Here is a 24,179-nt window from a genome sequence, read left to right as displayed (position 1 = left end):
AAAACCGTATTGTCAGGAAAGCACTGTTTAATGTCTGGATGAGATATAAGGACTTGCTTGAAAGTAAAACGCCAAGGTGGCTGTCGCCAATGGAGGCTAAGGCTCTGAAAAAACTCAATATGGAGGCTAAATGGCCGAAATATTGGGAAATTTTGGAACAAGAGGGAGATAAATTGAAATTGCAGAGCTTTGAAAGTTTAAAAAATAAAGTACGAGACTGGCTTCACTATTATCAAATAAGGGAGGTTTACAATCTGGACAAGAAAATTGGTTTTCAGGTGGAAAAATCAAAATTGGAAACAGAATTGTTAGATCCTAAAACTAAGAATTTATCAAGAATGTATAACTTGCTGTTGAAATGGAATACACAAGATGAAATGGTTAAATCTCCTATGATTAAATGGGCACAACATGTTGGACATGACATTATGATGGCTGACTGGGAAAAGTTATGGACCACAGGCTTGAAATTTACGGCATGTAATGCCTTAAGAGAGAATATTATGAAAATGATATATAGGTGGTACATGACACCAGTCAAGCTTGCAAAAATCTATCATTTGCCTGATAATAAATGTTGGAAATGTAAAGAAAATGAAGGTACATTCTTCCACCTTTGGTGGACGTGCCCAAGGATTAAGGCTTTCTGGGAGATGATCTATAATGAAATGAAAAAAGTATTTAAATATACTTTCCTGAAGAAACCAGAGGCCTTTCTCCTGGGCATGGTCGGCCAATTGGTCCGAAGGGAGGGTAGAACTTTTTTTATGTACGCCACAACAGCAGCAAGAATACTCATCGCAAAGTATTGGAAGACACAAGATCTACCCACCCGGGAAGAATGGCAGACGAAAGTGATGGAATACATGGAATTGGCTGAGATGCCTGGCAGAATTCGGGACCAAGGAGAAGAGTCGGTGGAAGAAGAGTGGAAAAAATTTAAAGTATATCTTCAAAAATATTGTAAAATTAAGGATTGTTAGAAAGATGTTGGAAAAAGAAAATTATATGGCTTTGGTAGAAATGATATATAAGGATTAAGTAAAAATGAATTGATGAAAGAGTGAACGTAAAACTACAATATATTAAATCAAATTATTAAGATAAAAACAAGGTTGGAAGGATCTGCTGAAATAACAATTTGAATTAGAATACAAAAATGGGAAGTGTGAGGAGGTCAAGGAAATAAGTAAAAGAAGAAAGTTATGTAAAGGTTTAATCTGTTTTTTTTTTCTCTTTTTTTAAAATGATCGTACTTTTTCTGTCTTTTTTACTTTTTTTCTCTTTTCTCTTTGTAATCTTCAAAATTCTGAATAAATATTATCAAAAAAAAAACCCCCCAAAAAACAATATTTCCCAATATTTCGGCAATTTGACCTCCATATTGAGCTTTTTCTGAGCCTTCAATGCTTTCCTGACAATATGGTTTTTAAATGCTTTATGTGCTTTAACCTTGTCGTACCACAAATATGCATGCCAACCAAAAACGTTGTTAAATCCTTCTAGATCCAAAATGTCTGTGTTCTCAAGAAGCAGCCAGTCTTTCAACCAGCAGAATGCTGCTGATTCATAGTAAAGTTTAAGGTCTGGCAGGGCAAATCCACCTCTTTCCTTTGCATCAGTTAATATTTTAAATTTTATTCTAGGCTTCTTGCCCTGCCAGACAAATCTGGAAATGTCTCTCTGCCACTTCTTGAAACAGTCCATCTTGTCCAATATTTGCAATGATTGAAACAAAAATAACATTTTTGGCAATACATTCATCTTTATAGCTGCAATTCGACCCAACAAGGAAAGCTTCAAATTTGACCATATTTCCAAGTCTTTTTTCACTTCTATCCAACATTTCTCATAGTTATCTTTAAATAAGTTTAAGTTCTTAGCAGTCATATTAACCCCCAAATATTCTGATGGTGTTTCCTGCTTGACAGGGGGTTGGACTCGATGGCCCTTGTGGTCTCTTCCAACTCTATGATTCTATGATCATTTTAAGAACTTGACAGCATCAGTCTTAAAAGCGCAATAAAAATGGACACGGCGCAGATATCCAAGATCCAAAAGACTTGCTTTGCTTCAGCTTTGCCCAAGTTTCCTGGAGATTTTACTAATGATGCACCTTGGGATAAAAAGCTTGACTGTTCTGAAAGGACCGAGCCTTTCTACAAGAACACATGACCTGTGTGCTCAGGACGTGTTGGGCCGCCTTGGGTTTTGCTGAGCCCCCTCTTCCTCTCTGCTCACCTTGTTGCTCTTCTCTTTCCAGGGGGATGAGTGCCAAGAAGGCGGCAGCAGCAGGAAAGCCTCCACTTCGGAAAGGGGCCAAGCCGGCAGCTCCAGCAAAGGGGGTCCCTGTGAAGGCAGGTACAGCACCCATGGGGAGGAGGAAGGCAGGGCTGAGGCCCTGCTGCAGAGCCAGCTGTGAGGATCCACTGCAAAGTCCAGGGTGTGGAGCAAGGGGTGCCTGCAGGATTTCTGCTTGTCATGAGGAGTACACAAAATGTACTATGTTATATACAATATATTCAGGGCGGCTCAAATGTATTTTGTGGTTCCGCTTGCCTAAGTGCAGAACCTCACATTTGCCACTGTTGAAGTTCATTTTGTTAGCTTGGGCCGAGTTCCCCAATCTGTTAAGGCAGGATTCTGTCTTCTGCAGCGCTAGCTACCCTGGTGACAATTAGCATTTTTTGAATTTGATTTCTCTTTTATTTTCCCGCTGGCTCGGGGCCCACAATTGATGGGAAAGATGCTGCCCTACCAAGCAACAGCACCAGACCCCAAGAAGTGTCCCTGAGCAGCCATCCCAAAGGTAGGCAGCGGCACAGCAGAAGCTAATCGGGGGGGGGGGGGTCTGCAAGGCCTTTGTGGCAAGGACTTAATGGTGGTGAAATATGGCAGGGGAGGAGAGCAGAGACTCTCTTGAACAGGTTTGGTGCAAGATTTTCCTCTGAGCCCGACCCCTTGTAGGCAGGCTGGCTTATTCCCACAGAATCAGCCCCACTACTGTTTGTGGCACTTCATGGAGAGCTGTTAAGCAAGAACAGAAATGAGGCAGGCTCTGACCCCCCCCCCCCACACACCTGGAGGGATGGCAGAGGAAGGGGGACAAGGAATAGTGAAGAGCAAATGCAGCTGTTGGGCTCAGCCCATTTATTTGATGTGTTCATAGACAGCCATTAAAGGCAAAACCCCTCATGGGAATGAGGACCAGGAGCAGCACTAAAGTTTGTTACTTTCTTGTGAAAATGATGAGGGTTATGTTTTATTTACGAGTTAGGTGCCTCAAAAAATTAATGTGCCAGAATGATATACAGCCGAAAAAACAAATTTAAACATAACAGCACTAATTCCAACAATGTCATCCTAAGAAGTCAGAAACGAGGCCAGATGGGCTCCAGAAACAACCAGAGTCTGGAAAGGCTCCAGATCTCTGCGTTCAAAATACCTGTTTGAGGGGAACACCCTGCTGCCATCTCCTCCTCCAATCTGCGTTGACCAGCAAAAAATGTTACTTCGACTGACCTTTTCATGTTGTGTAGAACTTCTTTTCTCTGTAGGAAGTTTGTGACTAGGTTCCCCTCAGTTTTTTTCACCAGAGTTGAAGAAGCAGAGAAAAGGAGCAAGTAGCTCAGCCTTGTACCTACGCCCTTGCCTGGTAACTGCAGCTCTGTGTGAGAGCTCATGTCTGCTGCGAGCTGGCTGGCTGGGAGGGGAGGGGAGGCCTGCCCCCTCCCTCCTGGGGGCCCAGTCTCCAGAGATAGGGAATTGCCCCCCTCTTTTGCCAGCCTCCAGGCTAGTAGCATTTGGAGGCTCATTTACAAGGCTGAAGTACCTCTCTGGCTCAGTGCTGCAAAAGTGCTTCGCTGGTGTGGCTGTAAAGCAGGACTGAGGTAAGGCAAGACAATAGACTGTACGTGGGGAACCTTCACCTGGAGAGCCCCCTAGCCCTATCCCACAAGCGCCATCACCTCCTAGGACCTAAACCACCAGCAAATCCCTTGGGATTCCCTTTTATGGCCCTACACTTCTGCTTTCTGCCCTCAGAGCTGACGCGTGAAGCAAAGGCTGCGCTCACATTGCAGAGTGCCTTCCGCCGCATCTTGGCATGTCGTGAGAGAGCAAGGCGATTGCAAGAGCGACAGGAGTACAATGAGTTAATGGACCGCCTCCAGAGAGAGGTGAGGTGACACCTGGCTTTGGGAACATGAGAGAAGCCCCCTCCAGGGGGAAAGGAAGCTGGGATAGACATCATCAACATGAAGGCATTGTAGATGAGACAGAAAATCCAGTCCAGGGCTCGCTTGTGAGGGTGGTTGCTGGGGAAACATCTCTGTGGCTTGAAGCTGAGGCTAAAGCCCTCCAGATCTTCCTGTGGTCTCCCTGTGCTTTGCATTCTTCTTGATGCTCTTCCGCTGCCCATCAGTGTGGAAAGCCTTGCTCTGTTTTGCCTCCCCGTGACTTAGCCTGTTGGCTCCATGGGCTTCTTCTGTCCTAGGCCTTTGCTGCGCTGGTAAAGAGGGAGCGAGAGGAAGCTGAGCGGGAGAGAAAGAAAGAGGAGGAAGAGAAGAAGAAGCAGCGGGAGGAGCAGCAGAGGAGGAAGCGGATGTTGGAAGCGGCCTTTGATGGGGACGTGGAAGAGATGAAGGCCGTCCTGAAGGAGGTGGGCAAGGCCTCGCTGTAGCCAGAATCACTCAGCCCTACCCTCGGCTTGTGGCTTCTGAGCTGTTTGGCTGGCAGCTCCTGATCTCATGGCTTGTGCAGGCAAATTAGAGTCTCAAAATGAGGACAGAGGGACCACATGGTGCACTTTGGACAGGGCAGGGGTGGCTTCAAGGGAGGCACAGAGACTGCATCAGGTGAAACCAACTGCACAAAATAACCTCGGTAGCAGCACTGGGTACTTCACCCTCAACTTTACGCTCAAAGTGCATAGCCGGTTGCTCACAGGGCGCCTTGGGGAATCCGGAGGTTCTGCTCTTGCACTGGGAGTCAGTAACCTCTGCACCCTCCAAAATAAGTTTGCCAGCCGGCTCCTGGATGAAACCATGTGAGCTGCAAAATGAGCCTTTTTCACAGCCTGCACTGCCACATGGTAGACGCGATTGTTTGTTCTTACCAGTGTTTGGTCAGCTTCAGAGTGAGACTTGTGCCACTTGGATCCAGGCTTCGTCCGCCCTGTTTCGTATTCTGGTGCTCCTCAAAGTACCAAGTAGCAGCCAGGTGTTTTTTTGGGAGGAGTTGTTCTGATTGTTTCTCTCTTCCACAAATCCTCTCCCCGCACTCTGCAGCCTTCCCGCATGCCCTTGTTTCAGTGAAGGCTCAGCAGAGACACCATGAGGTCACTTCCCTCTCAGGGCTTGTTCATAGCAGAAGGAAAGGCCTGCAGAGTGCGGAAGTAGTGTTTACTGGGGGTGGGGACCCCTGGGCCACCCTCAGCCAACTTGCAACAATAAGGTAATCTCACTGCATCCACTGAAAATCTAAAGTGCCCTGAGAACGAAAAATGGAAGCCTCTCTAGCATAGAAAGAAAACATTTGAGAAATTGAAGGGCAGATTTTGGCACATTACTAGTTTTACCACCCTGACTAATTAGGTGTTGTCAGTAAACTGGGCCTCACTGTGTTCAGCCCTGACTCCAGACAATTTGCAGCCCTGATGTCTGCCCACATGTGAGGTTTTTGTACCAGTCCAACAGCCAGGTTTCCTGAGCAACTGAACCTTCTGTGCTGCCACAGCAGCTCAGCCCATCAGTGTCAGCAGCAGCTTCATAGCACAACTCCAGAAGGTCACTACACCGAGTTGGAGCCTTCTTTGTGCCTTTTCTAAGCTGGAGTGAACCTTTGCAGCCAGAATTTATGTGTGAGGGAGTAAGGCACAGGGGAGTTGCTGTTGTTGCTGCAAGGTTTATTCAGCACCAAAAATGTGTAAAAGCCATGCCATGGCTTTGCTCAGAGAAACAAAGCAGGGAGTGGGAAAAGGACCAGATTGCTAGAGTGTAAGAGCTGCCTTCCTGGATTGGGCCCAGGTGAGCCTACCAAGCTCAGTATGTCCTGTTTCCCGTCTCCGCCAACACAGCACGGCAGAGCTTCCTTTAGTTTGTTCTTTTGGCCTGCTCTCTGCGTGGGGCTTGTTTTGCCAGCTCTTGTGTTCTTTCTGAAAAGCCATGAGGTGTCCCAGGTTGGTGCCATGCTGGCTTTGGGTGCGGAGCCCATGCTCCCTGCATGACAAGGGCCCCCTTTCCTGCTCTGCAGTGGCACAGTGCAGAATCGCCTTGTCCCTTCCCCACTGTGACCCACAGATTTGGTTTCTCAAGGTGGCAGACCTGGACACCAAGAGCGGCCTGGGGACAGACGAGAGGGGCAAGGCTCTGCGCCTCCAACATCGCCTCAACATGGTGGACTGCACTGACGCCAACGGCAACACACCCCTCTCTGAGGCTTCTGGAGGGGGCCACCCTGACGCCATCCGGATGCTGATAGAGAACGGAGCCAACCCCAACAGCCGGGTGAGAAGCAGGAGGGAGGTGGCAGAGTGAAAGGCGTTGTGGCCTTGAGCCAGAGCCAAGGTGGTGCTTGGGGGGCAGAGTGATTCCGTGTCCCTGACCAGCCGCCTGCTTTCCTGGAGGCTGCTTTGCAGTTGACATGAAGGGTGGTGGGCCAGCACCTCAAACCTCCCTCCCCTGGGATTGCCAGCAAGGCTGGTGCCACAAGTGCCACTGGCTCACCTCTCTTGTGTCTCTGGGTTGGCAACTGGTGTGCAGGTGAGGCAGCCAGCATACCTAAGAGGGTCACAGCCTGATCTTCAAACTGGCACTTCAGCAACCAGCAAGGGAAAGAGAGGGCAGAGTCCTGGGGAGGCAGCCTTGCACCCCACAGGGTTGGGGCCACAGCAACCAAGGCTCAGTTCGCTTGAGCCAAATGTGCTGCTGGAAATTCTGCGTGGCAAATTAATAATGTGAAGGAGTCTTGCTTTCTTTCTGTTTCCCCCTTCTCTCTGTGTATTATCCCATGCTGAGGGATTTCACTGTTAAAACAAGATGTTTTTTGTAACCTGATGGGCCAAAGGCCAAGGGTTCTGTAGTTCCATGTGTAATGTCACTTCACGGACCAAACCCTTGACAGATAAGGTCAGATAAAATAGCATTCTGGTAATGACTTATCAGGAACAGCTAAGCTGTGGGGAGGATCACCTGGCGCCTTCATTGCATATCTTTGGGCGCCAGGCAAAAATGATTCTTCTTAACCAGGCCCTGGCTGGCTATGGCCTTTTAAATGTGTTTGTGGGAAGGGGTTGTTGGTTGGTTTTATTTTGTGTTCTCATTTTATTTTTATGTTGTGAATATAACATATGTTATATTCAGATGAAGAGCGGTATACAAATTCAATTAATAAATAAAATATATTGCTGCATAGCTATAATTCTTCCTCTAAGCAGCTTAAAATTAGGGATAAACTGATGAATAAGGGGTTGGAGTTAAGGTTTTTTCCCTGTGTGTGTGAGCATGGTAGGGTTGGTAGTGTGTGGAGTCCTGTCCTTGCCAGGATGGAAAAGTGTTGGGGAGGCAGGAGGTGCTGCACCTGTTGAATTGCCTTTGGACATAGGAAGGTGTGGATTGGGAGGCAGGTGGGTCATCCTGGGCAATGGAAGCATGGATGGTTGCCGCAATCCCTGCATCAGTCTCTGTGTACCTGGTTGCTCCCCCACGGAGCTCCCTGCGCCTTCTTTGAGCCTTGTTAGTTTGGGGAGAAGACCTCTTGCTTGTGGCCGAAGAGCCTGCCTGCCGGACAGATGAAAGAAAAGGTCTTCACACAGCATGGGGGCTTCCCAAAAGAGGTGTCTGGTTGGCTACTCTGAGAACATAGATGGGCCTTTGGCCTGATCCAGCAGCTGGGGGGGGCAGAGCAAAGCCTCACCATACCTAGTAGCCACGGATAGCCTTGTCCTCCATGCTGTTGTCTTTGACCACTTCCTGGGTCTGGGAAATATGACTGTTGCCTGTTGTGGATGGAGTCACACACTCTGGAGGAGCAGTTATGTAGGCGGAGGACAGGTCTGTCTCCATCTTTGTCCCTGGAGGCAGAAGTGGATTCAGGTGTTAGGAGCACCTTGCCAGTTTGCCCCTGTGACAGCTGTGGCTGTTCCTGGATTGGGAGGTTTCCCTTTTGTCCACTCAGAGTCTTCGGTGTGGCAGCTCCCACCCCTGGCCAGGCATCAAAAGCATCAGCATGGTGGCATCCACATAAAACTCTTCTCTCTTTTTTTTTTTTTTAAATATTTTTATTTTTCCATATAAACACAATACAACAAACATAAACATACAAAAACAAAAACAAAACAAAAAACATGTATCATTTCATATCCTAATTTCATATCCTATCTTCCCCGACTTCCTCATGCCTCCCCTTTCTGTATTCCAAATTCTTATCGATTGTTCAGCAAATCTTCCCTTATTTTAATTTAAATTTAGACTATTCTTCCTTATTTTCCTTGTCTTAACCATTGCTAATAGTAACCATTTACTTTCCAGTCCAACATCATTCTAACTTTCATTAACTTTATAATATTTCTTTAAATAGTCCTTGAATTTTTTCCATTCTTCTTGCGCTGCTTCTCTTCCCTGGTTTCGGATTCTGCTCGTCATTTCTGCCAAGCCCATATAGTCTATCACCTTCATCTGCCATTCTTCCAGTGTGGGTAGTTCTTGCGTCTTCCAGTACTTCGCAATGAGTATTCTAGCTGCTGTTGTAGCATACATAAAGAAAGTTATATCCGTCTTTAACACCCCTTGGCCGACAATACCCAAGAGAAAGGCCTCTGGTTTCTTGGGGAAAGTATATTTAAATACCTTTTTAAGTTCATTATAGATCATTTCCCAGAATGCCTTAATCTTCGGGCAGGTCCACCAAAGATGAAAAAATGTACCTTCAGTTTCTTTACATTTCCAACATTTATTGTCAGGCACATGGTAAATCTTTGCAAGCTTGACTGGGGTTATGTACCACCTATATATCATTTTCATAATGTTTTCTCTTAAGGCATTACATGCCGTAAATTTTATCCCGGTGGTCCACAACTTTTCCCAATCAGCAAACAAAATATTATGACCAACGTCCTGAGCCCATTTAATCATGACCGATTTAACCGTTTCATCTTGTGTATTCCATTTCAGCAGCAAATTGTACATTTTGGACAAATTCTTAGTACTGGATTCTAACAGTTCTGTCTCCAATTTTGATTTTTCCACCTGGAAGCCAATTTTACTGTCCAGTTTAAACGCTTCATTTATTTGATGGTAGTGGAACCAGTCTCTCACCTTCCCTTTTAATTTCTCAAAACTCTGCAATCTCAATTTGTCCCCTTCCTTTTCCAAAATTTCCCAGTATCTTGGCCACTTGGACTCCATATTTAACTTTTTAACTGCCTTAGCTTCCATTGGCGACAGCCACCTTGGAGTTTTATTTTCCAGCAAGTCTTTATATCTGTCCCAGACATTTAGTAGTGCTTTTCTGACAATATGATTTTTAAAACTTTTATGTGCTTTAACCTTGTCATACCACAAATATGCATGCCACCCAAAAATGTTATTAAAACCTTCCAAATCCAAAATGTCTGTGTTTTCAAGAAGTAGCCATTCTTTCAGCCAGCAGAAAGCTGCCGCTTCGTAGTAAAGTTTAAAGTCTGGCAGGGCAAACCCCCCTCTTTCCTTTGAATCCGTTAGTATCTTAAATTTAATTCTGGGCTTTTTGCCCTGCCAGACAAATTTAGATATGTCTTTTTGCCACCTCTTGAAACAATCCATTTTATCAATTATTTGCAATGCTTGGAACAAAAACAACATTCTTGGCAATACATTCATCTTTATAGCTGCAATACGGCCTAACAAGGAAAGCTTCAAGTTGGACCAAATCTCCAAATCTTTTTTCACTTCTCTCCAAGTTTTTTCATAATTATCTTTAAACAAATTCACATTTTTAGCTGTCATATTTATACCCAAATATTTCACTTTTTTAACCACAGTCAACCCTGTCTCATTCTGGAACCTTTCCTTTTCTATCTGTGTCAAATTTTTCTCCAAAACCTTTGTCTTAGACTTATTCAATTTAAATCCTGCCATTTGACCAAACTCTTGAATTATTTCCAGAACTCTTTTCGTGCTAGCTTCTGGCTCTTGCAATGTAAGTACTAAGTCATCTGCAAATGCTCTCAGTTTATATTGTTTAGCTCCGACCTGAATCCCTTTAACCAACTGGTCCCTCCTAATCATATTAAGCAAAACCTCCAGGACCGATATAAAAAGTAATGGAGAGATAGGGCACCCCTGGCGTGTCCCTTTTTCAATCTTGAACTCTTCTGTAACCACATTATTTACAATTAGTTTGGCTTTCTGTTCAGAGTATATTGCACCTATACCATTTTCAAACCCTTGGCCTACCCCCATCCCCCGGAGGTTCTTCAACATAAAACTCCAAGAAATATTGTCAAAGGCACATAAAACTCTTCTCTTACCCTTGGCTTTTCCTGGTGGCATAGAAATATTTCTAAACCAAGAATTAAAATAAATATTATAGGGCCTCTGAGTCAGTCCGAGGGTGAGCAAGAGCACCTCTGGCAATAGGAGGAGACTCCACCTCTGCAGCCCTGAGGGGCCATGCTGTGCTGGAAGAGCAAGTGCAGAGCAAGTGGTGAAAAGACCCTCCTCTGATGTCCTCAAAGAGCCTGGGATGGAACCTCACAGGGAATCCATCTTCCCAGTTAGTCTCTTCTCACCATCCAGCCAGAATGCACAAGGGAGGCAGTGGACATCTGTGTCTTCAGTCTGTGCTGAAGATTCACTCCTTGGTAACAGGCAGCCAATAACTGCCGTTCTAGCACATGGTATATTGCAAGTCCAATTCTCCCCCATTCCAGAGGCAACCAGAACTCATTTTTTAAAGAGTAAAAAGTTCTCAGATGCTTTCCCTGCATTGACAGAATTAGAGAACTGTTGGAGTGTGCTGTAAAGAGATTGTTAGTGGCATGAATGTGCCTTCTGCGGATGCTTCACTTCCAGCTGCCTTCCTTTTGTAAACCCTGTTTGATCTTCAGGCCCCTTTATTTTTAAGGGCGCTTTTAACCGGACTCCTTTGTATCGTGCTGCCTTTGCGGGCCACCTGGCAGCAGTGGAGCTGCTTCTCCAGCACGGGGCTGACCCTCGACTCTATGCCGATGACGGCAACACCCCAGAGCAGGTACCAACCCCAGCCGCCTCCCCCAGCAGCTGCTCTTCTCCTTGGCCTTGAGCTCCAGGTAGGCTGTTTCCACCAGGCCACCTGGCAAGAGAGCGAAGTAACTGAAAGAGAAGGGGAGCTGGTGTCCCTGAAGAAGCCATGGAGAGAGAGGAGAGCAAGGGTGAGAGCGAGAGTGCCCTTCTCACTGCATGCCAGGCCTGGTGGCTTGGATGGGCATTTCAAGCCCACAGCCCTTTTGTCTCTCCCAAGATTGCTTCCCTGGACAGCTTGGTGGCTGTGCTGAACTCCTGGGACATCAGCCTGACAGAGTCCATGCTCCAGAAGATGGAGGCAGAAGAGCAGCGAAGGGCGCAGCAGGACAAGAAGCAGAAAGAAGCAGAGACCCGACGGTGAGCCCTGCCAGTTGCTGCTTGTGGGCAGCTGCTCTTCCGGGCTCAGGGCAGGATCAAGCTGTAGGAGCTTTTGCAAAGGCACCCACTGGCACCCCCCCCATCCCACTGCAGCCATTGTACGGCTCACCTGCTGTCACCTGGAGCCACTAGGTGCTGGCCCAGCCTGGAAGGTGACCCCACAAAAAACAACCCCAGTGGAGCCAGTTGGATTCCAGGGACAGCTCAGTCAGTAGACTCAAAGAAGTGGGGGGGGCCAAGCTCATGGTGTCCTGTATCAGGCAGGGAGGGGTGCTTGAGCAAGCTGCTGATGGATTAGACCACAGGCAACCTTATTCACCATTCATGTGTCTCCAACCCAAGTTGGCGGCCATCACTGCACCTGGTGTTTCTTTATAAACTACTTGAAGAAGTTGTCTTCCTTTGGTGTGTCCTCAGCCTCCCACATTCAGCTTCATGGAAAGCCCTTGCTGGGCTTTAGGATTGAGAGGGAGGAAAGAGTTTGCCAAAGCACCTGGGGAGTGGCAGCGAAGGGAGCCTGTCCTGCAGCCTGTTGGCCCCTTCTCACTGCCAGCACATGCCAGAGCCCACCAGGGCACCTGCCCCATGGGAGCCGGAGATGCCCCTGCCTGCCAATGGGGAGGGAGGCTCTGGGGGCAGAGCCCTCCCCCTTCCCACCTTGGGCTCCCAGGGGCCCCCATGGCCAGGGCAAGAGGGAGCAGGAGGAGGGCAGAAGGCGGTGGCTGGTGCAGGGAGGCTCTCCCCCTTGCCAACTGTTACTATGACCAGTGACTACCATGAGTCATTGAGTGGCTGCTCTCAGGAGGAGGCTGCAGTTGCCCTCCGCTGGACCCCCCACCTGCTCCTGCTGCCATTTCTCCTCAGACAGCTCACATGGCTGTGCCAGCTGCTTCAGATCTCTGGTTTTCTTAATAGAAGGAAAGAGAGTACTTACTTTGTTTTGGCAATTCATGCTATGATTTTACATTGGTTACACTTTGTTCAAGAATGACTTGCTTATTGCAACAAACACTTGGAGAAAAAATCCTTTTCTTGTTAAATTTGTTACGCGCCTACTCTGTTGTTTTCTTTTTTATAATACTATTAATTGATAATAGTTTCCTTAACAGAAGGAGAAAGATCAAGAGAATTAAATGTATATTGCCAGCAATTACAATGATAGAATTGTAGTTGGAAGAGGTCCTTAAGGGCCATTTAGTCCAACCCCATTGCATGCTGATGGGGAAGGAGATGCAACTCCTTGAAGAGGGTCTCTGCAGCCTCTGACTCCTCTTTCCCTTCCCCAGGATGACAGAGGAGGTAGAGCAGCTGGCCAAGGAGCATGAGAGATGCAGCAAGGAGGTGGGAGCCAAGAAGCTCTATGTGGCCATCCCCTTGTCTCTATGGTCTTCCTTCCTAGAAGGCCCTCTGGGGTCTTGCCTGCCTTGGCACCTGCTGGCGCTGGGGTGGATTTCATGCCCTCTCCTTGAGCCATGAGGGGGCTGTGCAGCAGGGCCCTGGCCCTCCCCGCTATGGGGAGAAGCCATCCAAGGCTGGGCCCTCCCGCAGCCCCAGCTGTGTGGGTGTCCTCGTTCCTCCCTCCCCATTTGCCAAAGGCTGGGCCTGCTCATCTTCTTTGCAGCTGCAGCAGGCCTACTGCGAGCTGAACCGGAGGATCACAGAGCACGACAAGTGCCAGCGGAAGCAGATGGACAACGCGGAGATCACCCTCCACGTGAGCACCACCTTCCTGTAGCCTCTCTGAGCAGGCAGGCGTCTCTCTCACAGAGCCATGCCCTTGCCCACCAATGAGGCTGGCATCCAAGTGGGTAGGAGAGCCTGAGCTCTCTGCCTTCTGTGCAGCTGGGGTCAAGGGCTTCCTGTTCCTTGGCCTGGCACCTTGGCTGTGTGCTGTTGAGCAAACCATAAGTTGGTGGAGGGAGTGCCTGCTTGGCCTGCAGAAGGTGTGCCTGGGAAGATTCCTGCCTGGCATCCACTGCAGGCCACCCTGAGGGAGAGGAGGCTCTGCTGGGCACCCGGAGGCCAGGTCCCACAGGGCAAGGCCAGCCACGCCCAGCGCAAGGAGGGCTTCTCTGACAACCTGTTTCTGCAACAGGCTATTGCGGACGCAGAATCCCTGGTGCAGAGGCTGCGCGCGGCTGCCGAAGATGCTGAGGAAAAGGTCTCCCTGGCCCGGCTGAAGCTGCGGGAGCAGATGCAGGAAGGTCAGTCCTGTGTAGTGAAATGCTGGACTTGTTCCTGGGAGAGACGGGTCTTCAGAATAGTCCTGCCTAGCACTCCCACACCCTGAAGGACAAAGTGAGCAAAAGGCATGAGGCTCCTTCTCAAGCAATCAGAGGTCATAGAATCATAGAGTTGGAGGGGACCCAAGGGTCATCTAGTCCAACCCTTGCAATGCAGGAATCTCGGCTAATGCACCAATGACAGATGGCCATCCAACCTCTGCTTAAAAACCTCCAAGGAAGGAGAGTCCACCACCTCTCGTGGGAGTCTGTTCCACTGCTGAACAGCTCTTACTGTGAGAAAGTTTTTTCCGAATGTATAGTTGGAATCTCCTTTCTTGTAACTTGAAGCCATTGGGTTGAGTCCTACCCTCCGGAGCAGGAGAAAACAAGCTTGCTCCCTCTTCCCTGTTACAGGCCTTGAGATATCTCCTCTTAGTCTCCTCTTTTCCAGGCTAAACATACCCAGCTCCTTCAACTGCTCCTCATAAGGCTTAGTTTCCAGACCCTTGATGATCTTGGTCACCCTTCTCTGCACCCTTTCCAGCTTGTCAACATCCTTCTTAAATTGTGGCGCCGAGAACTGGACACAGTATTCCAGGTGTAGTCTGACCAAGGCAGAAGAGAGTGGGACTATTGCTTCCCTTGATCTGAACACTAGACTTCTGTTGATGCAGCCCAGAGTAGTGCTAGCTTTTTTTTTGCTGCTGCATCACACTCTTAACTCAGGTTAAGCTTGTGGTCCAGTGCCAGCAGGTGGGCGGTTGGGAACAATTCTTCTGGGAGGGGAGAAGAACTGCCACTTCCCAGTCTGATCCAGTCATAGTCAAGAGAATTGTAGAATTGGAAATGTCCCCGAGGGTCATCTGGACCAAGCCCCTGCAATCCAAGAACTGGGATGCTCCAGATGACCATTTTCTTTGTGTTGGGAAAGTCCTCTAATGGCTTCACTTTCTCTTCCAGTCTGTGAGGCCTGTTAGAGTGAGGTCTGCCCACATCTTGTGCTTTGCATTGCCCTGCTGTTCCAAGGATCTCATAGGGGCAACTTTACCTCAGAGTAAACCCGTAAGAACTTTGGAAGAGCACTTCAGCAGAATCAGGCCAAATGGGGTGAATCAGGTCCATCTGGTCTGGCATCCTGGTCTCAGTGGCCCAGCAGGTGCCCCCAAGCAAAGTCCACAAGCAGGACTTGAGCAGCAACTTTCCCCACTTGTCATTCCCAGCCATTGATCGCCTGGCCATGAAATTTTCTAATCTTTTAAAGCCTCCTTAGGCAGTGAGTTCCATAGTTCAACTATGGGCTGTGTGAAGAAGTCCTTCCTTTTATCTGTCTGGAATCTTCCAATATTCAGCTTCGTTGGATGTCCCTGAGCTCTAATGTTTTGAGAAAGGGAGACAAACTTAAAAAAAGAAAGGGAGACACTTTATGTGTTTTATCCATACCATGAATAATTTTATGCTTTTCTAAGCATGTCACCTCTTACTCACTAAAAAATCCCAAGTGCTGTAACCTTTCTTCATGGGGGAGTCGCTCCATCCCTCCCCCTTGATCATTTTTGCAGCCTTTTTCTGAACCTTTTCCAATTCTACAGTATCCTTTGTGAAGAGCGATGACCAGAACTGGACACAGCATTCCACATGCAGTTACACCAGAGATTGGCATAAAGGCACTATGATATCAGCATTTTTATTTTCATAGAATCCTAGAGATAGAGAGTTGGAAAAGACCTAAAGGGTCATCTGGTCCAGCCCTGTGCAATGCAAGAATCTCATAATCATGCAACGTCTGCTTTAAAACCTCTGCAGCTGAGTCCGCTCACTCCAAGGGTTGAAAGTTCTTCTACATTTAGCTGGAATCTCTTGTAACTTGAATCCATTAGTTCAGGTCTTACCACCTGGAGCAGGAGAAAACAAGCTTGCTCCATCTTTTATCTGGCAGCCCTTTGGATATTTGAAGATCCTTGAAAAATCCATTTTTTGCTTTGGTCCTTGCTGCTGTCGATGCTGGAGCATCAAGGGGTGTCTGGAGCCTGCAGTGAGCCATGTCAGGACCACAGTGCAGCAGTGCTCAGAGTCGTGCTGGTTTTTCAGGGTCAGCAGAAGAGTTTCATGGCCTGAAGTGCTCTGTGCAGGAGCTGGATGATGTGCTCTTGAAAGACGTGGGTGGGAAAATCCATGCAGATGGACGGTGAGTTGAAGGGAAAGCACTTTCACTAGACATTGGGGGTCCTGGCCAGCATCTCCCACAGCCTCCCCTCCCCTGCACCAAAAGGCCCCCTCTTTGGCCTCACAGTCGTAGCCCCTCCCCCCATTTCCCAGCTGCTGAGGCCCCTGCCCATGAAGTTTCAGCTGCTGGGCAGTGTGGAAGACTTGCTCCCTCTTGTGCTTTCTCCCCATAAGGTGGCCACTGGTCATTGACCCTTCTGGGCAGGCAGCCATCTTCCTGCGCTATCGGGACACCAACTTTCTGAACACGGTGAACCCCAGCGACATGGCTGAGGAGACCATTCGCCTGGCATTGCTGGGCTCTCTGCGGTAGGGACACAAGCCAAATGCCGGGCAGAGAGGCTGCCCACTGCCAGGCAAAAACACCTGGGGGAGAGAAGCACTGCTGCTGCTGCCACCTGGTGACCTACAGCCGTGGCAGGAGGTAGCATCCAAAGGCATCTGGTCCACTGAGCAAGAGGCAAAGACTTGCCCTCTCCTGTCTCCTCCAGATATGGGAAGCCCCTTGTCTTTGACATGATGGAGGTGAACATGTTTGACACAGTGAAGAAGCAGCTGGAACGGCTTAAACCAGGCTTGGCAGAGGCACTGCTGGACAAGAAGATCCTACAGAATGAGAGGTGGGACAGTTGACCTTCCAACCGCTGTTTAAAAGCCTCCATGAAAGGAAAGCCCACCACCATCCAAGGGAGTCTGCTCCACTGTCAGACGACTCTTAGCATCAGTCCTGTCAACTGACAAATGGGTGCCCAAATCAAGAGAGCCAGTGGTTTTCTCAATGCCTTTAGTGCCTCCCCGCCTCCCACCGAGGGTTCTTGCTCCCCCTCCTTCAGTCTGCTCTCTCTCTCATTCCCATCTTTCTCCATTCTGGGCACTTGCTTCCCCCGTGGCCCTTCAAATGCTCCAGCCAGGCTTTGGGCAGCCTGCCATGCAAGTCCCAACCCCTCACCCCAGGACCGATGGGAGATTTATTTCAACCTGCTCTTGCAGCTTCATTCTTTTGTGGGTTTCTACCAGATTTTTTATTTCTGCAAAATTCCAGACTTGTCATAGCTTTTTGCCACCTCCCACTTGGGTGCGGATGGTACTCTTTTTGTTGTATAGTAAGTGGCACAGAAATGAAAAGCAGGATGCTTTGGGCAGAAATTAATGGCCCTGAACTCCGTGAGCAGATGCCCCCAAGCCCCACCGAGCGAATATATTCATTGCCCAGAACACTGGTCCTGCTTTAGGAAGCCAAGAGGCAGCGTGGAAGGTCAAGGGTCCTCCTCCCCCTGCCCCCCAAGCAGCAGCAGCAGCAGCACAGGGGCCGCTTTCTTTGAGACTTACTCCCGCCTTGCTCTGTCTGCAATCTTGCAGGTATCTCTCCCTACGGAGGCCAACAGATGGGCCTGAATATGCAGAGACAGAGTTTCAAGCAGCTCGAATAGAAAAATTCAAACTCTTCATTGTAACTAAACAGCAGCGTCCTCCTGAAGAGATGCTGCAGCGGCTCCTTCCGATCCAGGTCATCCTGTCCCGGTAGGCAATGCACTGCAGGCGGCCTCATCCAGTGCTGGACATTAAAGGAAAACCTGAGCAGCGGGTTTGTGTCCTGTAATGAATCTTGTAGGCCCAGCACCCTGCAGGTTCTCTGCAAAGAGCTGGCTACCTGCAAAGCAAGGGGGCAAGTGGTTGCCAGCCCCCACCAGTGGCTGCAGGTGCTGCTGGCCCCCAAGTGAAGCTGCAGCCCTTAGCAGGCTGCAGCCTCACTAAGACTTGCTCGTTTTCCCCCCTAGAAAGCGAGGCTTTCGGAGAGCCCCCTTCTCACACCAGCGTCCCTTTGCCCTGTGAAAAGTACGTCCCAAAGCCTTGGGGCCAGTCCTCACCTCAGCCATGAAGCCTTTTCTTAGCACAACTCATTCCCCTTGACTCCTGCAAGCAGGCAGGCAGGCAGGCAGGCTTGAATGCAAATAAAGGTTTCCTTGAAAAGGTGCCTCTTGAGCATTTCTACTACACATCAATGCACCAGGCCCTGCAGGGGTCTCTCCTAGAACAAATTTAGGGAGTGTGCATAGAGGAAAGGGAGGGAAATGTGTGGGGTGTAGACACCAGACATGGTTGGCACTCACTCACTTGGCCCAGGACTTCCCAAGAAAGAGGCAGCCTTCCACAAACACCCCACTCCTGCCCTTGTGGTTGGTCAGTGTGAGAGCAGGATGCAGGACTCAGTGGGGTGAGCCTCATGCCGCTGAAGGCCCGAGTCCTTGGAGTGGCTTGAACAACCTGGACAACACAAGGTGAGTGAGGCAAAGGCTCTGCAAGCTCAAGAGAGAAGCATCATTTCTAAAATGTAAAGTAAACTTTATTGTCCTTGAACCACAAAATAGATTTCTTTGGTTGTACAAATGTCACTAGTTACAGTCTTGATCTCCCTCGGAGTGTTCTGGGAGAGGAGACAGACAGAGAGACATGCCACAGCCCAGCACCTAGAGAAGTTGTATGTTAGTCACGGAAACCCTGCCTGATCACTTCCCAAATTGCTCATTAAAAGCAAATGCTAAAATTAGATTAAAATCAAAAAGCTCTAACTGCTGCTGTGGAAGCAGCCACTGTACAGCTCGAGAGAGGCAGGCAGAGGGAAGCCGCCCCTCTTGCCCTCTGCAGACAAACACAAGTTCTGTTAAAATGACCCTCTGATTTTGGCATGAGGAGCTGCTGCATCTTGTCCTTTGGCAGAGGCTGCCTGGCAAGTTTGCACACGTGATGAGCACGCACACACACACACACACGCCAGCCAGCGCCACCCACTGCTCACCACCACCCAGCCAGGAGCGAGGCTAAGCCACTGCCACGCATAGGCAGCGCCACTCTTCTCTGAAAGGGACCCGAGAGGCTGGAGCCAGCAGGCAGAGCAAGCAGCAGCCCTGGCCCTCGCTGGAGCACCCTTGGCCGCCAACCTGTGCCCCAACATCTTTGCCCTATCCTGCACTACCCCTCTCCCTGCGCCCCAACCACCAAATCCCCCCTTTTACCTGTACCTTCTATGTGCTTCACCCCATCCTAATGAAACTAGCCTGCTCCTACTCTTGCTCCCACGCTGCTCTACGTTTGCTAGCACCAGGCAGCTCCCAAACGTTCCCTCCGGCCCTTGCTGAAGAGGCAGAAGTGCCCATTTCTGCCCGTGGCCCCCTCACGGCATGGATGGCCCCCCCAGAAGAAGGAAAATGGCAGCACTTGGCAATAATTCCCCTCTCCCTCCCCATCCTGCACAAGGGTGCTGTCCCTTGGCTGCCCTTTGCCAGGGAGGGGGCAGGACAGCTGGTGCTTCCCAGGCGGCCCCCTCACTGTTTGGCAAATGTCAGCTGGGCCCGGGCCCTCTGCAAACAGTGGTCAGCCTGAAGCAGCTGCAGCACCCGGGCACCCCTGCCCTCGCACGCACACACTCCCACCCAATATTTACACGCACACATGCCCTGCATGGGTCCCCCCACCCCTCTCACTGCTCTCTTCGGCCCCCGTTTGCTCACAACCTGCCCCTCTGCATGAGGAGGAGGGGGAGTCACAGCCCACAAGATGCCAGCTGAGGCGCCAGGGAGCTTGTTCTGTCCAGGCCCACCTGGGAGCCCGCTGGCCACATCACCACACTGTCCACAGAGCGGACCCCCCACTTGGCTTGGTGGTGTTTCTAACAGCCCCCAAGGGCAAGTCAACTATGTGGGGACAGCAGTTTCCAGGTTGTGCTGGGTTGGTCGGAGTTTGCGCTTGCCGCCGCTGCTGCTGCTGCAGAGCCCCATCTCTTCCCGAGGGGGAGTTGCGCTGGGAGTTGAGGGGTCGTGCGGCCCAAGGGGCTCCTGGGCTGCTGCCTGTCCGTCTTGCTCCTGGCTCACTGGAGTGGGGGGAGAGCAGAGGGAAAGAGGTCATGGAGGGCTGAAGGGGCGGCAGCATCTGACCCCAACCCCCTGCTTGGCTTGATTCAGGAGGTGCCCAGAGCAACCTCTGCCCCCTTTGGGCACTGCCTGCTGCAGGAGGCTCTGGAGCCCCCAGGCCGGGCCCTTCTGCTGCCTGCACCGGCTGTGGCCCTGCAAAGGGGGTGGGGAACTGGGAGGCCTCCGCTTTCCAAGCAGCGTCCAGCCAGCTTCAGGTGGGCTGAACTGAGGCGCCCAAAGCCTGCACTGGAAAACGGGAACAGCAAGACCTCAGGAACACACAGACAAACAGGCAGGCAGGCAACCCAAGGCAGGCAGAGATCCTTCTGCTTCACTGGTGGCGGAGCAGGAGCTCCTTTCGAGCAGTCAGAAGTGGGGGGATCCTGCAGAGCCATCAACTTCCCTGCTGACACACCTCCCAGGACCACTTGCTGTGCCCAACACACATACACACACACACACCCCAGGGAAGAATGGGAGCCAGTTGCTCCCAAGCAGCTTCCTGAGACCAGAGGTGGCAACTTGGGCCCCAGACTGTGGGTGCCCAGTGGTGCGTGTGCATGACGTCATGACGTCACATCGCTCATGACGGGGCTGGCGCAGTGGAGCCTGGGTGCCCATGGCCCCATGGAGATAGCACTCCGGCTCCCCACCCCCGGCGTGGCAACCAGGCCAAGACCTCTGCTGCAAGTCCTCCACAGCACCCCAGAAGCATGTCCGTGGCCACACCAGACCCCAACAGGGGTCCCACGGCAGAGGCTGTTTCCACTTGCAGTGCCAGAGAGCCAGCCGAGGTAAGGTAGGGGGCAAGGGGCGGGGGGCAGAGGCCAACAGCAAAGCAATGGCGAGGCACCCAAAGCAGACATTTTGTGGGTGCCCAAACCCTGTTGGACTCGGTGGCCCTTGTGGTCTCTTCCGATTCTATGATTCTAGGACCCCCCAGAGATGGCACCAGTGCCTGAGACCTAGAAGCAACCTCAATGCTCTCCCACAAAGCCCCTCATCTTTTGAGAATACTTCCCCCCTCCTGCCTGCCAGACACATTCATGCCTTGCCTGGAATTAGGCTTCCAGCATCAGGGTCCCTGGGGGTACCCCCAACTTCTTTCCAAACCAAAATGGGAGGCGGCTGGGCATGCTCATTGGGCCACTCCCAGCTCCTTGGGCAGGATCTGACCCGCCCCCCGACCCCACCAACTGCATGCTCATCACAGCACTCCATTCCTAGGCAGTGCAAGGGCATCCTACCCACTGCTCCTTGCTGCTCAGCTGACCATTCACTCTAGAAAGGAACAGAAAAAGGAGGCCTCAGGAGAGAAGCGCTGGTGGCAGCACCCAAGGCCAGGAGGCTCCAGCTGGGCACTCACCTGAGCTGCTGGCATCGTTGAGTCTGCAGGTGCTTCCGCCATCTGGAGTCTGGAAGGGCAGTGCAAAAGGGGATCAGTCCCTGCCTGCTCCCCACCCCCTGCCCCCCAGGACATAAAGCACCCCTTGCCCGTTCCCACGTGGTTGGGGGGGGAGCAGGTGCTGAAGAACAGAGCATGCGGTGGGAGGGGGAGAAAGGGGGTGCAGAGAAGAGCAGGCAGGAGGCCCCAGAGGCAAGAGAGGAATTCCAGAGCCATGGCGCCTGGTGCTAAAGTGCCCCTCACTCAGCCTCTGGGCCCCCTGCCCACCCGCCAGGCAGAGGGACAGAAAAGCAGGTCGGGCATGAGGTGGGGCCAGGGAGATCTGGCAAGAGATCCCGCCAGAGCCCGTTACGTATCTTGTGTGGTTCACATGCTCCCTATCTGTGAGACCCCCAGACCCCAAGACACTGCTGGGAGGAGGGCCTCCTAAGGGCAGGCCCTGCTGGCCATCGCTGGCAGACGGAGGCTTCCCAAGACAGAGACCAACTGGTCTCTGGAGCCTCCAAGGAGACAGCTGGAAAGGCAGAGGGGCAAGGCAGGCAGCAGGCGGTCCCCTCGCCACCAGCGCTGCAGAGCCAGCCAGATCATGAGCCAGGATGAGCCCGGCAGCCTAAAGCCGCTGCCAGGCGGGATCCAGCACAACACCTGCCTGGCTTGAGGGTGTCCTTGTGACATGGCCTGGAGATGGCAGGGAGGGGGCCAAGAAGCCATTACAGGGCAGCCTGGCCCACCTGAAAGGGGTCTTCAGTAGCCTCTCCCGTCACCTCCCCCCAACAGACCTTGGAAGGGGGCAGCAGGGTTCCCACAAGGCCTGGGACTCTGCTCTGGGTTGGGGGCAGCCTCCAGCCTAAGCCCCAGTGGCTGCCAATGACCCCCCAGGACTCTACCCTCCCCCCGCCCAGGCTAGATGGGGGCAGGAGGTGGAGCATCAGACCCCGACTGCCAGGGGTGTGTGTGTTCCTGACTGCCCCCACCACATGCAGCTTGTACCTGGATTTCATAAACTGGTTTGGAAGAAGGAATGGCAGCAAATTCCCTGTAGAGAAACTTCTTTTCAGGCACAGACTGGAGGGCCAAAGGAGTGGCAGAAAGAAGGGAAGAGGCAGAAAGAGAGAGGGGGAAAGAGGATGAAGGAGCATGTGGGGAAGCAGGAGGGGAGGCTCGGGGGGGGGCAGGCGGGGCCCTTCCTGCTGCTCTTCTTGGCAGGCTGCAGGGCTGGACTGGGGGGGGGAATCAAGGGGCTCCCTCATGAAGTTTCCCAGTGGCAGCCATCTTCCCACCTCCTCAAGGGTCTCACTCCCTAAAAGACCCCCCCATCTGCCCTGGCCAACGACAGAGTGCAGCAGCAATGAGGTCATGCCTGAGGCCCACAGAATGCCCCCCTCCCCAAAGGGGGAGGCTGGCTGTGCTGGTCAGGGCAGGAGCAGAGACTGGGTGGGGGGAGTCAGAGCAAGAGGGAGCACCAGGGACCCCCCAAGACAGAGGGAACAGTGTGGGAAGCAAGGAGGGAGCCTTCTGGGCCACGGCCAGGCGCACCCCGACCTGAAGAGCTACAGGGACCTCCATGCTCACAGCCCCCCTCCTCAGAAGCATGACTGGTGCTGGGTCCCCCTCCTTACCAGCCTGCCTGGAGAAGTCAGGATCCGGGTGCTGCAGTCTGAAAGAGAGACAGGATTTGGAGAGAAATGAGAGGATAAATTGTGCAAGGGGGGGGGGGAGACATCAAACCCATGCCTCCTCTCTGAGCCGCTGTGGGTTCCCCTTCCTAAGCCAGACTGCCATGAAAGAAGGTGACCTACCCTCCAGGGGGGTGGGCGAGGGGGTGGGGGCGGGCGAGGGAGACTCCGCCAGCTGCTCCAGGGTGGACCTCTTCTTGCCCTCCTTGGACTTGGCAATCACCATCTGGGCCTTGAGGGCATCCTGCTCCAGGGACTTCATCCTGCCAGGTGGGAGGAAGAGAGGTTGACACACCTAGGGTGGGCTGGCAAGACAAGAACCGTCACCCGCGGTGGGGGGGGGGACATTGCAGTGCCCTCCTCGCTTGGCCAACGGAGGAGGTGCTGAGTGGAGTCGCCCCCATTGCTGCAGAGAAGGCAGAAACTTGGTAGGGCGCAGAAGGGCCCCCCTTGCCTCCTTCATCCAGGGCAGAGGCTCTCAGGAGCAGCTGAGGGTGCAGATCTGCCCCAGCCTGGTCTCTTGCTTGGCAAACACGCCTGTCCAGCACAGGAGGAGCAGAGGAGGCAGAGCACAGACTCTCCAGTGGCGGCACAGGTGTGGCCCAGCTGCCCCTCTGGACCTGGGGGGCACCTCTGGGGCTGTGCAGGCCTGGGGTGTAGGTGGGATTGTGTGGAAGTTCTGCACACCTGGGGTGGCCCCCTGGCCCAGGGCTTCTTGTGGTCGTGGTGGCGGCGGCAGCGGCAGCAGCAGGGCCCTGCCCCCCCAGTGCCTGCTGGCGGGCTTGGTAGAGCCTCCTGGCCAGATCCTGCTCATACTCTTTCATGCTCTCTTCTAGGGTGGAAGAGCTGAGGAGGAGGAGGAGGAGGAGTAGAAGGGAGGCGCCGAAGACGTCCCGACAGGCAGGAAGATGGCAGAGAGAGAAAGAAAGAAAGAAAAGGAGAGGGAAGGAAAGGGTGGGCAGGAGGAAGAGGCAGGTGCCAACGGGGGGGGGGGGGGCGGACCTCACCTGTCCTGGTAAGTGGAGAAGAGGGCAGACCCCCCTGCCCCCCCAGATCACAGACAAGCGAGTCCCACCAGGTGCATACAGATGGGTGGAGGAGGG

The 24,179-nt window shown here is 51.6% G+C and overlaps 2 protein-coding genes across 9 annotated transcripts in view; one reads left to right on the top strand and one right to left on the bottom strand.

Annotated features, from left to right (window-relative positions):
• IQANK1 (IQ motif and ankyrin repeat containing 1) overlaps positions 1-24,179 on the top strand; it is a 33,261-nt gene that overhangs the window by 6,675 nt on the left and 2,407 nt on the right. Inside the window, exons 2-16 of one of the 8 annotated variants that reach the window (XR_014549940.1) lie at positions 2,264-2,357; positions 2,747-2,809; positions 4,045-4,178; positions 4,496-4,660; positions 6,300-6,506; positions 11,104-11,229; positions 11,479-11,618; positions 12,926-12,980; positions 13,261-13,353; positions 13,735-13,843; positions 15,953-16,049; positions 16,262-16,396; positions 16,579-16,707; positions 17,447-17,672; positions 17,866-18,058. Coding sequence is in view for 7 of the 8 variants with exons in the window: in XM_083622019.1 (XP_083478145.1) it covers positions 2,264-2,357; positions 2,747-2,809; positions 4,045-4,178; positions 4,496-4,660; positions 6,300-6,506; positions 11,104-11,229; positions 11,479-11,618; positions 12,926-12,980; positions 13,261-13,353; positions 13,735-13,843; positions 15,953-16,049; positions 16,262-16,396; positions 16,579-16,707; positions 17,447-17,608; positions 17,866-17,920 (1,764 nt within the window). In the remaining variant the exon portion in view is untranslated. Of the gene's footprint in view, positions 1-2,263; positions 2,358-2,746; positions 2,810-4,044; positions 4,179-4,495; positions 4,661-6,299; positions 6,507-11,103; positions 11,230-11,478; positions 11,619-12,925; positions 12,981-13,260; positions 13,354-13,734; positions 13,844-15,952; positions 16,050-16,261; positions 16,397-16,578; positions 16,708-17,446; positions 17,673-17,865; positions 18,059-24,179 lie in introns of those variants that run through there. The other 7 variants (XM_083622020.1, XM_083622019.1, XM_083622023.1 and 4 more) reach the window with 7 other exon arrangements.
• Positions 18,410-24,179, bottom strand: part of SCRIB (scribble planar cell polarity protein) — a 50,302-nt gene continuing 44,532 nt past the window's right edge. The window contains 6 exon segments of the mRNA XM_083621796.1: positions 18,410-19,955; positions 21,362-21,410; positions 22,391-22,465; positions 23,020-23,057; positions 23,200-23,339; positions 23,764-23,922. Coding sequence (XP_083477922.1) covers positions 19,780-19,955; positions 21,362-21,410; positions 22,391-22,465; positions 23,020-23,057; positions 23,200-23,339; positions 23,764-23,922 — 637 coding nt within the window. The 3' untranslated portion in view covers positions 18,410-19,779.

Source organism: Podarcis filfolensis (assembly GCF_964270895.1).
Source record: "Podarcis filfolensis genome assembly, chromosome: 7".
Taxonomy (NCBI): Eukaryota; Metazoa; Chordata; class Lepidosauria; order Squamata; family Lacertidae; genus Podarcis; species Podarcis filfolensis.
Note: the sequence above shows the minus strand (reverse complement) of the source record. Positions and strands in the feature narration are given on the sequence as shown.